The sequence below is a fragment of the Typha angustifolia genome, chromosome 8 (assembly GCF_048772165.1).
Source record: "Typha angustifolia cultivar Huaian chromosome 8, ASM4877216v1, whole genome shotgun sequence".
In the NCBI taxonomy this organism is placed as follows: domain Eukaryota; kingdom Viridiplantae; phylum Streptophyta; class Magnoliopsida; order Poales; family Typhaceae; genus Typha; species Typha angustifolia.
The window spans coordinates 10,166,915-10,181,923 of NC_133246.1; the positions used below are offsets into that span (position 1 = coordinate 10,166,915).

The window sequence follows — 15,009 nt, forward strand, 5'->3', positions numbered from 1 at the left end:
TAAAATATTCATGAGGCTACCACTACCTAAAATTTTCATAAATTTTTTACGTTGAATCAATCCAGATCTAGTGCATAACAAAGAGGTTCAATATGGAGGATGCTAAACCAATTTGTACACCTCTTGACATAATTTCAAACTTTCAAGACAATAATCTACAATGACACAAAATGAGAAGGTAGAGATAGTGAAAGTTTCATATGCCTCAGCAATTGACAACTGAATGTATGCTATTATGTAGAAGACAGAACATTGCTCATACAGTGGGAATGTGGGAATCATTAGTAGGTATACGAGAAACCAAGGTAGAGAGAAAAATATCACTATAGGACAAATCATATTGATCTCAAATATTATTTCATACATCACCATTTAGAGAATGAAATATTGAAGCTAGTGAAGATTCATGCAAGTCAAGTGGTTAGAGGGTATTAGATTTTTTATTTTTATTTTTTTTGCGTCTTCTCTGTTGTTCTATTGGGTCGCTTTGGATCCGGAGGGCGGAGGTTTTTTGTTCCTTTTATTGACATACCTTGTGTTTGCCATTTATTTGGGTCGTCCTCTTCCCCCTATGTTGGTGGGCTGTTAGAGGTGTTTTTTGACATTTGCGCCAATGGTTCTCTCTCTATCTTCTCTTCGGAGCTCTATAGAGTTGTGTGCCCGGATTTGCAGTGGTCATGACAAAGCTGCTGTAAATTAGATAATTTGTGCTTGTGTCATTGCATAGGTTGTACTTTTTGCAATATTTTTCTGTACTCTTTTGACTTTGATACAATATATTTCTTTATTGTGATATTGTTATTTATCAAGTTGTGGGGCTGGTTAAAGTTGTCTATAGCGCTATCTCCCCTATCTCTCCTGTTATGTTAATCAATCTTATAATCATTTGAATGCCATTAATGAAATTCTTTTTCAATGAATTTTCTTTGTAAATCAATATAAAAAAGAAAAGAAAGTTACGATTTTCTATGAAAATTTATCTATTTGCTTTTCAAAGCGCTACAACATCAGAGAGCCCACATCAGCACGAGCAGTGCAGCATAAATTTGAGATCTGACATAAATTTTCAGCTTATTTAAAAAATAAATAAGTTCGATGGGAGTAAAAATTAATCTATTTACTCCAAAATAGGCGAAAGATATCTTAGTAACGATAAATATAAAAAATTCAGCTTAGAATTAGCATAAATAAATAATTAAAAAAAGCACAGTATCTTATCTCCGTAAATTCTAATAAATTAATATAAAACCGTGCCTGGCTTCTTTTTTTTATTAGTGGAGGCGGCCACGTCCTTGTTTCATACTCATTCGTTTGCCTGTTTTCATTAAAGCGTTGAAGCAGTATATAGAGATGCAAATGCAATTTATGAGCTGAAAAACAAACAAGCCATCCATCATCATCTCCTTCCCACCCACCGAGATCTGAAGATGATTCGGTTGCTCTTCACGGTAGTGTCGGCGGAAGCGGGGGTTGTGGTGGCCGTGCTGTTCAAGACGCCGCTGCGGAAGCTGGCCATCGCTGGGATTGACCGACTCAAGCACGGCCACGGCCCGGTCGTGGTGAAGACAATTGCGGGTACGATGCTCTCCGGCCTTGCCTCCAGTCTCTACAGCATGGCCAAGATCCGGAAACGCTCCACAAAGCTCGGATCCATCACACCCATTGACCAAGTTCTCATGAGCCGACACATCCTCGAGGCCTCCCTCATGGGTATATCTCATATCATTTCCTTCTTTCTTATTGAAGAACACCAAAGGAATCTAAGCCTTTTGCCGTTTGAAGTTAAAGCATTATAACTGACGATTCAATTGAATTTTTCTTATAACCAATATAAACATGGCCTTTCGTTTTGCAACTAGTTAATTTATTTCCTTGATCAAACGCTTGTTGTGGAAGAGCTAGATATTTTACTTTCTCCTTGCGATAATTGTGCTGTTGTAGCATTGCCATTTGATCTTACTTTCATATTGACATTTTGGTTGCAAGATGTTTAATAGAATTTTCTTCATTTTTTCCTTATTTGTAATTTACTTAAATCTCTAGACGCTTCTGCAGATGAAATGTGAAATCAAATTTGGGGTTAACTAAATATCTAATTTTGAATGATCTTTTCAATGGGTTTTCTAGATTAAGGCATCATCATGTAGAGCATCTATGTTAATAATGCTCGGTTTGCAAGAAACCATCATCATTTATCTTATACTATCCTGCAATTGATTACAATCAAATTGGCCCGAGACAACAAAGGATCATGTTGTTCGCTTGGATGCGGTGCGTATCAACTAGGCGGGTGTATTTGAGCTCAGGTAACCACTGGCTACATGTAGGTTGGGATGAAAATAGATCCGATATCGTATATAGTTATTGGATGGATAATAAAATTTAAAATCATATATGAACTAAACAAATACAAATAATATTCGAATATGGATAGGACAATTTTCAGATAGAGAATTGGATCTTAATCGGATGCGGATCAAATTTTAAATAAATTATGACATTTTTTAGACAATTAACACATAATGTTAAGAGTTTCAATAAAAAAAAATTACATTTCAATTACATAAAAATTTAGTAAAATCAGTCTCTAGGAATAATATAGAATATATTATTAGGAACAATATCAATATTCACCATTTAAATAAGCAAACTAAAAATTATAACTTATTCAAAAATATGTAGTTAAACAGATATATGATATTTGTATTTGAAAAATTATATCCAACTAGTATACGAATCCGTATTTGAGTTTTTCTTTAAAGAATCTTGCACGTATCTGAATCCATATTCGGGTCAAGTATAAAATTTTTGTTTGAATTCGATCTGAATTAGGTTGAATAGCGAGTCGTATCGGAGTTAATTAGACCCATTTTCACCCCCTACTTGTAGGTTTTCTGGAAGTGATGCACACTAGGTTTCTGTTACAAACTAGATCTAGAACGATTTATTCGTACGAAAATTATGAAAATTTAGGTGAAGTTACTCTCTTGAGTTAGAGTTTTAATGGCCCTAGTTTTACCTAAATCGAAGGTTGCGATGAAAAGTTAAAACTAAAATAGTGGAGATAGGTCAGAGAGAGCAGAACGATAAATATCTAACATTGTGGCGGATGGCCAAGGGTGGTGGTAGATGGCCGTATAGTAGGGTGGCTATTAGATGTAGAAGGTGGCTAGAGTTTGGATACTTGAAAGGGATTTACGGTTGTGATATACTTCTATGAAGATAAAAATAATCTAACAGCTAAGGTAAAACAATAAGGACGAAAATAATAACTAGCTAAACTTAGATTTCTCCCAATGATTCAATGATTATTATCAACACATGTCCACCTCTATTTATAGGAGTCAAATCCCTAGCGGATCGGATCCACATGCGGATTATCTAATTTATTTAAAATTCAAAATAGAAAGATAAAGCTAAGTAACTAATTTGACTCAGCTCGACTTAACCCATGTGATCGGATCGTAATAGCTTCTTAGGTGCACGCCCACGTAGGTTGGTGAGCTCGATGAACATAAGGTGCTGTGAACGCCTGCATCGAGCTCACCATTCGAACGTGAGTGGAGTGTGTTCAAACGCGGTTGTGAACGCGGTTATGAACGTGGTTGTGAGAGTGTGCATTGTGCGTTCGAACGCCGCGTTCGAACGTGCTGTGAACGCCTGCATCGCATTCGCAAATACATAGAAGTGGGAAACAGGCGTATTCAAACGCCTACATCGTGTTCGCAAATCCAGAGAAGAGCGAAATCGGTGCGTTCGAACGCGATCAGGCATGTTCAAACGTGGTCGGCAAAAATGTATTGTTCAGGGTTAATTTTGAATTGTTTGGTTAGCCTCTAAAGGATATGGATGGCAACTAGAGAGTCATTATTGATGAATTGAGTTTTTGCCTTGCCTCCCTCATCTTCTTCACTCTCGTTCTCTCAATTCCTAGTGACGCCGCTTCTAACCTCCCTCGACCTACTAATCACCCTAGACCCTTAAGGGCGGCCCTCTCCTCCCCCTTCTTCCAATCTATACAACACTTGCCCTAACCCTTCCATCAACCATAAGCCTTCCACTAACACTTTTCACCGGTGGCACCCCATTAACGCAGGTCCGCCTCCAACCACCATCACCTAGGATCTCGTGCCACCATCCACGGATCCTGATCAGACCACCCTGATGTTTATCCACTAATCAGATGATATCTCAAGATCCACACATCCGATTCGCCTGAAACTTGATTTGTTAGAAAGCTCTTTTCTGGGGTTACTATAAAAATTTCATGTCGATCCGATGGTGGCATATTTTGGGATCTATTTACAAAGTTCTATGCGAGATCCTGTCCAGATCTGAGAATTGGAAGAGATCGAACCTTAGCCAAAAGGGGAGGTCGTATCACATACGTAGCTTCACTTTTGCTCAATGATGATCATCTTTCTCTATGCCTTGAACCCCTCTCATCTATTGGTATTAACAAAGTGCAAAATGGCTATTATACTGCTAAGGAAACAACATCCCTCTTGTAACTATTAAACATCGTTCACCCATCCTAGAGACACCCACTCCCATGGCAAAGGGGTAGGATTTTTGTTTGGGACTAGGGCTTTAGAGAAAGAGGATGATAGGGAGGAGGACAAGGGGCTGAAGAAATGGGAAAGAGTCGTGGGTTACAGTACATAGTTTAGGAGCCTTAGAAATTAGAGATATAATCAACTTTGATAACGCATTGTTTTATACTTCCATCATATGTTTGTTGACATGAATTTGGGTATTGTTTCCTATGCTTAGAACTTACATAATTATCCTAGTGTGACTACTGAAACCTTTTATTTTTAAATCTACCACTTCTCCGACTTTCAAATGGATTAATACTAATAACAGCTTCATGTTTTTATTCATCTAAATTAGATGTGATGTATGCTAGTACCATACTATTTCAGGATACTCCTTATTCCTGGCGCTAATCGTTAATCAGCTACATCATTTCCATAGAGAGCTAAACTGGCTCAAAAAGAGCATGGAGGCTGTGATGAAGCATACAACTGCAGTAGAAGAGGTGAACAGAGGAAACTTAGAGGAGATGAAAGCAAACGAAGAGATTACTGTTGTAAACATGCAAGTAATGCATGTGAAGTTGGAGCTGCAAACAAAAACAGAGGAGGCAAAGACCGTTGAAGCAAAAGTACAAAATTTAAGGAAACAATCAGAAGGGTTACTACATGAATATGAGCGTCTGTTGGAGGACAAGGAGAAACTTCTCAACCAGTTGCAGACATTTGATTTCCAGATGCCACAAGCTGATTACAAGAAAATTGGCGAGACAAAAAATGCTTCGTTGAGTGAAATTTCTTCTTCTTCTTGACTATTCTTTTTACAGTTTTTGAACGGAATAAAGTGCTCATTTCTTTACTTTTAGCTAAAAATGTTATTCTTGGGACCAATTGTATAGTTTTTCAATGTGTTTGCCTCTCACATAAACTGATTGGCGATACTCTTTCGTGTGTGTCTTGTATTAAAAAATAGGCATCATCAAATTATAAATGATCAACTAGGCCTTCAATATAGATGTATTTTATTCTCATATGTTGCCTTGATAAAATAGAAGAGTGGTTCTTAGATCAACACATATGGATCAGTCTATTTCGATCTTGAATGATTATGAGCTACACTGTTGTTACATTTGTCCAATAATAAGTCAGCGCTGAGGCATATAAATACATCCACATAGTGCACGCCTAAATTATCAAGGATATAGTGAGGGAGTCTCTACTAGATACACTTTGCTAATTATCAAATGCCGTAACCATAGTGAGGGAGTCATCTAAATATGTCAGTACGAAGTTGAAGTGCATTCAAATGCTCGCACGCAAACTTTAAAGTATCTCTTGAGGATGTTCGAACTGTTGTGAACAGGTGTTTGAACGTGAACACAATATAGAGATGGGTTGGAAGGATTTTTCTTGAACTTTTAGCCATCAATCTCTTAGGATCTCCTCTAGCTATAAAAGGGGTGCCTTGGGATATTGTTCTTGAGCTCTTCTCCCTAAAGAAAACCCAAGGAGCCAAAGAAAATAGATAGGAGGTCCATCACACTACTGAGATCATCTCTACTTTGGAGCCTTTTTGAAGGGACTTCAATTTAGTTACAACATACTCGTCTACAACAGTTTAAAGTAGCGATCCAAGTTGAAGGACAAGCTCATCCAAATGCTTTATGATAGAGTCTAGCTTGAGCCCTAACCTACTAGTTATGATGTAAATCCAGCACCATCACGCTAGCCACATCAGCCTGATTGAGAATCATGTCACCTAATAGAGAGAATCTACTATTACTATAAATAGTCTCTACTGATACTATAAATATTCTTTACTATTATGGTAAATAACCATAACAATATTCTTGATATCATGCCTTGTATAATGTTGACACGATTCCACTGGATCGAGCACTATCCGACCTAGGGTGGACTGATATGGACCAGCTAGCTAATATGAAATAGTTCCTTAGTCAATTTTCTTGCTTTTGGGAGACAATATGTAACGCCCCCGCCCGGCATAGGCATGTGCACACCCATGCGTCGACGCGGCACGCGCGATGCACACGACGGGTCGGGTGGGGCCGTCATGCACAGATGCACTCCTATATATATATATATATAATCATGACATTATCAAATAAAATCTACTAACATATCCATGCTCATATAATCCATCATCAAATAAATCATACTATTGACCAAATAAATATGTTAATATTTGAATATCTAGGTCCACAATAATATACACTATATCACTACATAATTTAGTAGGACCTATACAGGCCACGATAAACCATCAAGGTACAACTAAAACAACTAATATAAAGTGCACTATAATTCGACTTGTATTATACAAATTATCATCTAATATAAATGAGTATAAATATCAAATACTAGTACAGCTCAATTTCTATATAAATTATCATTTATACCATCTCACATCTATATCTCGCATCATCATCACTCTAAAATATTTTCTCAAGATATCTCAAGTCGCTATCACGTACCACATATCTGAGGGGGTTAGAAAAGAAAATAAAGAGAGTCTTGAGCAAAAAACTAAATGAATAGATGAATTAGTAATATTAAATAGAGAGTAAATTATGTACTGGATAATATGAATTAGAAAGAAGTATGATACAATGTATAAGCATATATATATATATATATCCTCAATGACATATGTATAAATGAATCAATTCTCATGAATGAGCATATTATATCCTCAACTAAAAATATCTTTCATAATGAAATTACAATTTAACATTACCGAATATAATAAAATATGATGTATAACAATCATGATCCAATGATACTAGTCACATCAATGATAATGCTGATATGATCTCCCATTTTAGGCCAAGACTCGATCTATTTAGAATTTCAGATCTAGACAAGATCAGACACGGAACTTTGAAAATAGATTTCGAAGTGAGATTTTGATATATTGTAGCCCTGGAAAAGAACTTTCCAACAAATCAAGTTTCAGGCGAATCGAATGTAGGATCTCAAGATATCATCCAATTAGTAGACAAACATTAGGGGGTCTATCTTAGGATCCGTGAATGGAGGCATGAGATCCTAGATGATGGTGGATGGTGTTGGACCGGCATTAATTTAGGGTGGCATCGGTGAATAACTAGTGGTGAAAGGGTTATAGGTGATGGAACAGTTAGGGCAAGTGATGGATAGATTGGAAGAAGGGGGATGAGTGGGCCGCCCCTAAGGGACTAGGGTGATTGGTCGGTTGAGGGAGGTTAGAAGTAGCATCGCCGGAGAACGAGAGAACGAAATAGGAGAAGACGAAGGAGATAAGGCAAAAACTCAATTCATCAATAATGATTCCATGGTTGCCATCCACACCTTTAAAGGCTAACTAAACAATTCAAAAATGACAATTATTAATCCTAAATAGTACATTTTCGCTGACCACGTTCGAAAGCGCCCGATCGTGTTCGAATGGACATATTTCGCACTTCTCTGGATTTACGAATGCGATGTAGGCATTCGCAGGCACGTTCGAATGCATAATTTGCACTCTCTGGATGTGCGAACCTAATGCAGGCGTTCACAAGCGCATTCGAATACACTCCACCCACGTTCGAACACAACATACAAAAAACTTATTTTTTTAGAATTAAACACTGAAACAAGAGACAAAGACATCCCTAAAGTATATCCATGCTCGAGACGACATTGGTGAAATCTGAATCATATCAATCCACCACGCTTCCACAACCTTGTTCTCAAAGTTTGAAATTTGGAAAGCGATCCATGATATCTGACTCTTGCTCCCAAGTAAACTCATTAGTGGGCTTGCCTAGCCAGTCGATCAGCACTTCAGTCTCCAATCTGGATCCATGGCGTCTTTTTCTGTGGCCTAAGACTTGGATCGGTTTAGTTGGGCCATCTTCCTCCATTGGTTCAGGCAAGACCGAACCCACCACATGGTTAGGCCCGATCTGGGCCTTCAATACCGATACATGGAAAACCGGATGGATCTTGGTCCCCTTAGGTAGGTCCAATTGGTAAGCTACTGGACCAATTCGTTGTAGCACTCGGTACAGACCATAGTACCTGTGACCTAATTTCTGGTTCAAAATTGGCCTCAATATGGATTGCTGGTACGATTGAGCTTGAATGAACACCAATTGATCCACCTCAAACTCTCGCTCACGTCAGCCTTTGTCATGAGTTTACTTCATGCGATTTTGGGCTATTGCTAGGTGCATCTTAAGCCATCTCAAGGTTTCATCTCGATCAGCAAGTTGCAAGTCAAGCTCGGTCCTATCCACCGCCGCAAGTCTATCGTAGGCACGTAAGACAGGGGGAGTGCACCCATAAACCGCCTCAAAGGGAGTCATGCCGATGCTAGAGTGATAAGCGGTATTGTATGACCACTCGGCCCATAGAAGGAATTTGACCCAATCCTTTGGTTGGTCTGCCACAGGGCATCGCAAGTATTGCTCTAGTCCATGATTCACCACCTCAGTTTGGCCATCCGTCTCGGGGTGATATGTTGAACTAAGGTTGACTTGAGTCCCTTGCAATCTGAAGAACTCGGACCAAAACTCACTGATGAAGATGCGATCCCAGTCTGACATGATCGTCCTAGGCATCCCATGCAAGTGCGCCACTTCCCAAATAAAAGTTTCAGCTACCTTTTTCACTGAAAACGGGTGCGTTAATGCTATAAAATGAGCATATTTGCTCAGTCCATCCACCACAATAAACACCACCGATTGTCCTCGAACCTCCGGCAGCCCCTTGATGAAGTCCATGGAGATGTTTTCCCAAATATGCTCCGGTATAGGCAATGGTTGCAATAGCCCGCTGGGCTTGAGTGTCTCCGATTTGACTCGTTGGCAGATTTAGCATTCATGCACATACTTCACGTCCGTCTTCATCGCTGTCCATATATAGTTTTGGGCCAGCCGCTTGTAGGTATGTAATACCCCTTCATGACCTGCTATAGGAGTATCATGGAAGTGTGCTATCAATAGTCTCCACCGCTCTTCGTTCCTAGGTACCTTGATCCGCCCGTGCTCGAGTACTAACCCGTCGCGCTCCTCGTGCTCGGGGTGGCTTGATGGGTTCTCTCTTAGCTCCTCCATGAGTCGGACCAGATCACTATCCTCTACACTGGCTCTCCATAGATCTGAGAAGAAAGGAAAGGTGGGTGCCGAGAAAGAAGCGAGCTCCTTTGCGTCCCCTACGTTTGGAAGTTCAAACAGCAGTTGACTTTCATCCAACGGCACTCTCTAGTCATTTCTCCAAAATGTCAATATGAGGTTTGTAAAATCAAATGTCATAGGCCCCAAGCTTCGAAGCCATTGAGTCCTCAAAACAAGGTCGGGACCTCGCAAGGCCAACGGATAAAGATCCAATGTAAAAAATTGGTCTTGCACCTTAAACTCCACACCTCCACAAATAAAATCTGCCCACAATGTGGTGCCGTCTCCAATCATCACATCGAACCCTTCCGTGGGTTTTGACTCAAGCCCAATCTTCCTAAGAAGCCTCTTATCAATGAAGTTGTGGGTGGAACCGGTGTCGATCAAGATTCTCACAACAGTTGTCTTGATTACACCATTCACCCGCAAAGCCCTTGGTGCTGCTGTCCCGGAATAGGCGTGGAGGGAGATCTCGGCCATCTTGTCCTCCACAAGTTGCTCCTCAGCTACTTCTCCTTGATGTTCAGCCACACCTTCAATTTTAGCTGCAAACTCATCCTCCACATCCTCCAATCCATCTATTAGCATCACCAATCCCATCGGTTTAGCGCAGCGATGTCCGGGTACAAACTTCTCATCACAATGAAAGCATAGGCCTTTGGCTCTTCATTCCTCCACTTGAGCAGGTGTGAGTGCTCATCTCGGACCTCTAGGTGGATAATTCACATCTTGGGATGGCTTTAGGGGTACTCGAGGAGGCACCATTGCAGCAACGGTTCTTGGTATGCCGATAACGTTTCCTGCCGCAATGGTTGGTTGAGCTTGATTGCGGCTTCCTTGGCTCGACTAGTTATGTTTCAGATGTAACTTTATGGCTCAATGTTTGTCTTCTATGAGCACCGTATCTTCGAAGGCGTCCTTTAAAGTTCTAGGCCTTATAGCCCTCACGTTGGCTTGTATGTCTCCTCGTAGCCTGGAGATGAAGGTGCTGTGAAGTTGCTGATCCATTCATAGGGGTTGACATCAGCTACTTATCCTCTCAAATTCTTCTTGGTATACCCCAACCATGGTCTTTTGCACTGTCTTTGAGAGGAGAGCATCGAAGTCTTCATACCCCGATGCTCCAAATCGCCGCGTGATATCGGCGCAAAAATCAGCCCAAGTTTTGAAAGCCTCATTGGCATTGGCTGCTTGAAACCAATGAAGCGTCGCATCTTTAAGGTGGAAGCTCACAAGCGTCACATTATATTCTTCCACCATACCCTGGTATGCAAAGAATTGCTCCGCCCTATACAACCAATCGATCGAATCGCCACCTTTGAATTTGGGGAATTCGAGACACACGATTTGCCCACGGATGTTGTTGTCTCGATCCGAATCATGTCCAAGTCCTTGCCTAACCGGAGGAGGATGCACCATGAATGGTTGATGATCCTTTCTTCGATTTTGATTAACTCGTCGCGATTCCGGTTCGTATTACCCTACCCACGGATCTAGATCTCCAATGTGATCTCCATAGTGGTTCGCTCATCGGATGAGTTCACCTGCAACTGGGCCTGGTGGAACCATCCTTGCTTTTCTTTGCCTATAGGGTGGTGGCAACAGCGGCTCTTGTGGTTGCAAATTCTGAACCGGTGGCGATGGATTCATGGGAGTGGACTCGCGTCGTGGGGTCGATGATGCATTCCCGTTTGCCATGGCTTCCCTTGTCGCTCGTAATTCCCGCATCATCTCTATCATCATCATCTGGTTGTTAATGACCATTTGTTCGGAAAGAGACTGAAAAAATCTCTAGACACACGTATGTATCTAAACACTAGGCAATGATATCGCTCGTTCGCTTAAGTAAAAGTCTGAAGAAATATTAAGAACGAAAGCAGGGATGAACGCCAAGATTTTAACGTGGAAAAACCCAAAACGAGAAAAAAACCACGGATCCAAACTCGGATCAAAACCAATCACTATGATAGTAGCAGTTACAAGACTGACTCACAAAACAACCCGTCGATCCAAACGACTTTGTTCCTCTCAGTCTTGATCGCTAGAACCCACGATTCACTGCTTCTTGTGATTGAAGTCCAATCTCAGTAGCCCTCGAGATTGATCTTTCGTCTAGATAGCCCTTAAGACGAAAGATTAAATTCTTGTAGATGAGTAGAACCTTGTTTTATTGAAGAACCGATGTAGCCTCAAGAAGTCTCCTTCAATAATGCTTCTTCAACTGCCCTAGAGTTAGGGTTTCACAATCCTTATATATGATCTTCAAGATAGAGCCAAATCCGAGTCTTATCCGTACTCACGAAAATCCAATAAATTGCAAACTTCATAGGTGCGTTCGAACGCGTCCCGGGTGCGTTCGAACGGCCTGACTTAATCTCAGGTGCATTCGAACGGGACCAAGTGCGTTCGAACGCGACAGCTTGAATTCTTCAGGTTGCGTTCGAACGCGTTTGTGAACGCTGCTCTCGGTCTGTGTGAACGCAGTACCCGCCTTCGAACGCGTTTGTGAACGCTGCTCTCGGTCTGTGTGAACGCGGTACCTGTGTTCGAACGCGTTTGTGAACACGGTGTGAACTCAACAGCTTTTCTCCACTAGTCTTGCAATTCTTCAAAGCAAAGATATTCTAGACTTGTGTAAAGCTCATATACATGAAAAAATACACTTAGAATATTTTGTACACAATTGCCAACAAATAAAAACCTAACAATCTTCCCCTTTGGCAATTTGTGACAAAACACCTAGGTTATAAGATATTACAAAGACTTCAAACTAAGCAATCAACAAGTCTAGAATATTTTACACATCAATCCCTGCAAATCAACATATACCAATCCAAGATCAAGGGAAAATAACTTGAAATGAATAAACAATCCAAACACAAGTTATCAATGGAGCATAAGTTCAAAAATACGTAAGCAGACAAAATTCACAGACAAAGTTCACAGTTACTTCAAGCAAAGTTATAAATCTAAAGACTCTCATAAACTCCGACTCTAATAAACTCCCCCTATGCCCATACTCCCCCTACACACCTAGACACCTAGACACTCTCCCCCTTTTTGACACAAATACCAAAAATTAGGAACTCGGAGGAAACTGACGATGAAGAATCGTCAACATAGAGTCAAGTACAGTCCTCTAACGAGCTTGCTCAGTTCGTAAATCATTCACTGCTGAATGGAGATCCTACACTTGAGTACTAAGCTGATCGAAACGGTCAGAGTACTGTGGTAACTCCCCCTCAGTGGGAGACGAGTCATCGTCAGAGCTATCATCAGAACTGTCGAGGTGCGATGAACGACCAGCGACTGAAGAGGATGGCTTGAGAGGAGACGACTGGTCGTGAGCTTGACTTCGCTTAAGAGTAATCCGATCCAATGGTTTTTGCGAAGTAAGGGAAGGTTCCGAAACATCCACACGCACCACACTTTGAGTGCACAAATTTGTAATAAAGATGCCAACCGGTAACCCCTCACGAGGTGCTTCTTTCTGTGCAGCTGTAAGAATCGAATCATAAATCACGGTAGCCAAATCAATAGAGACTCTAGATAACATCGCATGAAGAAGGAACGCATGATCCAAACTAATACTGGAATGTCGAGTCTTGGGGGTGACATTGTATAGACAAAAAAGGTGAAGCATGCGAGTCACCGATGTCAGCTTCGCATACGGCATCATGTTGCCTTTCCAACGTTCCCCTTTGATCAGTAGAGTACTGGCATATTCATTGACATCAGAAAGTGGAGCAGACGTTGGATACTGGAAATCACCATCAAGAAGACGAAGTTCAGCGCGAATAAAATCGGAGTCCAAGTAGACAGACACACCACGAATAGTAGAACGTATACATCGATCTAAAACCGTGGCATTACTAAAAAAATCCCGAACAACTTCCACATAAGCAATCCCGCTCATCCGACACACAGATAACCATCCACGCTCAGTAAAGATCTGTTCAATCCCCAATTCAGAAAAATCAGATATAACCACGGGTCTTTCACAGATAACAGGACGAGTGCCAAAATTATGTTTGTATCGCCCTGTAGCCGTTGATGCAGAAAACATTGAAAAAACCTCTCTTTTTTTTAAAGTAAAAAGTCTAAGAAAAAATCAGAAAGCATCGCAAGTATTGCTCTAGTCCACGATTCACCCAGGGAAGAAATTTGACCCAATCCTTTGGTCGATCCGCCACAAAGCATCGCAAGTATTGCTCTAGTCCACGATTCACCACCTCGGTTTGGCCATCCGTCTCGGGGTGATATGCTGAACTAAGATTGATTTGAGTCCCTTGCAATCTGAAGAACTCGGACCAAAACTCACTTATGAAGATGCGATCCCGGTCTGACACGATAGTCCTAGGCATCCCATGCAAGCGTGCCACTTCCCAAACAAAAATTTCAGCAACCCTTTTTGCTGAAAACGGGTGAGACAATGTTATGAAATGTGCATACTTGCTCAATCTATCCACCACAACAAACACCACCGATTGTCCTCGAACTTCCGGCAGCCCCTCGATGAAGTCCATGGAGATATCCTCCCAAATACGCTCTGGTATCGGTAGTGGTTGCAATAGCCCGCTAGGCTTGAGTGCCTCTGATTTGGTTCGTTGGCAGATTTGACATTCACGCACATACTTCTTCACGTCCGTCTTCATCCCAGTCCAAGTACAGTTTTGGGCCCGCCGCTTGTAAGTACGTAATACCCCTTCATGACCTGCTATAGGAGTATCATGGAAGTGTGCCATCAATAGCCTCCGTAGCTCTTCGTTTCGGGGTACCTTGATTCGCCCGTGCTCTAGTACTAACCCATTGCGCTCCTCGTGCTCGGGGTTGCTTGAGGGGTTCGCTCTCAACTCCTCCATGAGTCGGACCAGATCACTATCCTCTGCACTGGCTCTTCGTAGATCTGAAAAGAAAGGAAAAGTGGGTGCCGAGAAAGAAGCGAGCTCCCTTTCTTTTGGAAGTTCAAGCAGCGGTTTACTTCCATCCAACAACACTCTCTGATCATCTCTCCAAAAAGTCAATGTGAGGCTTGTAAAATCAAAGGTCACGGGCCCCAAGCTCCGAAGCCATTGGGTCCCTAAAACAATATCGGCACCTTGCAAGGCCAACGGATAAAGATCCAATGTGAAAGTTTGGCCTTGCACCTTCAATTCTGCACCTCCACAAATAGAATCTGCTCGCAAAGTGGTGCCATCTCCAATAGTCACATCGAACCCCTCCGTGGGTTCCGACTCGAGCCCAATCTTCCTAGGGAGCCTCTTGTCAATGAAGTTGTGGGTGGACCCAGTGTCAATCAAGATTCTTACTGT

At 41.3% G+C, this 15,009-nt stretch overlaps 1 protein-coding gene across 1 annotated transcript; it reads left to right on the forward strand.

The window, feature by feature from the left end:
• The first annotated feature begins 1,337 nt into the window (after positions 1 to 1,337).
• Positions 1,338 to 5,538, forward strand: LOC140765770 (uncharacterized). Its single transcript, XM_073104995.1, has 2 exons — positions 1,338 to 1,710; positions 4,926 to 5,538. Exons 1-2 carry the CDS (start codon positions 1,428 to 1,430, stop codon positions 5,345 to 5,347), a joined length of 705 nt encoding a protein of 234 aa, XP_072961096.1. The 5' UTR covers positions 1,338 to 1,427; the 3' UTR covers positions 5,348 to 5,538.
• Positions 5,539 to 15,009: the final 9,471 nt, after the last annotated feature.

Coding starts and splice junctions, on each gene's coding strand:
- LOC140765770 (XM_073104995.1), top strand. CDS start 1,428: ATGATTCGGTTGCTCTTCACGGTAGTGTCGGCGGAAGCGGGGGTTGTG. Junction 1,711..4,925: donor CCTCGAGGCCTCCCTCATGG/GTATATCTCATA, acceptor ATACTATTTCAG/GATACTCCTTATTCCTGGCG.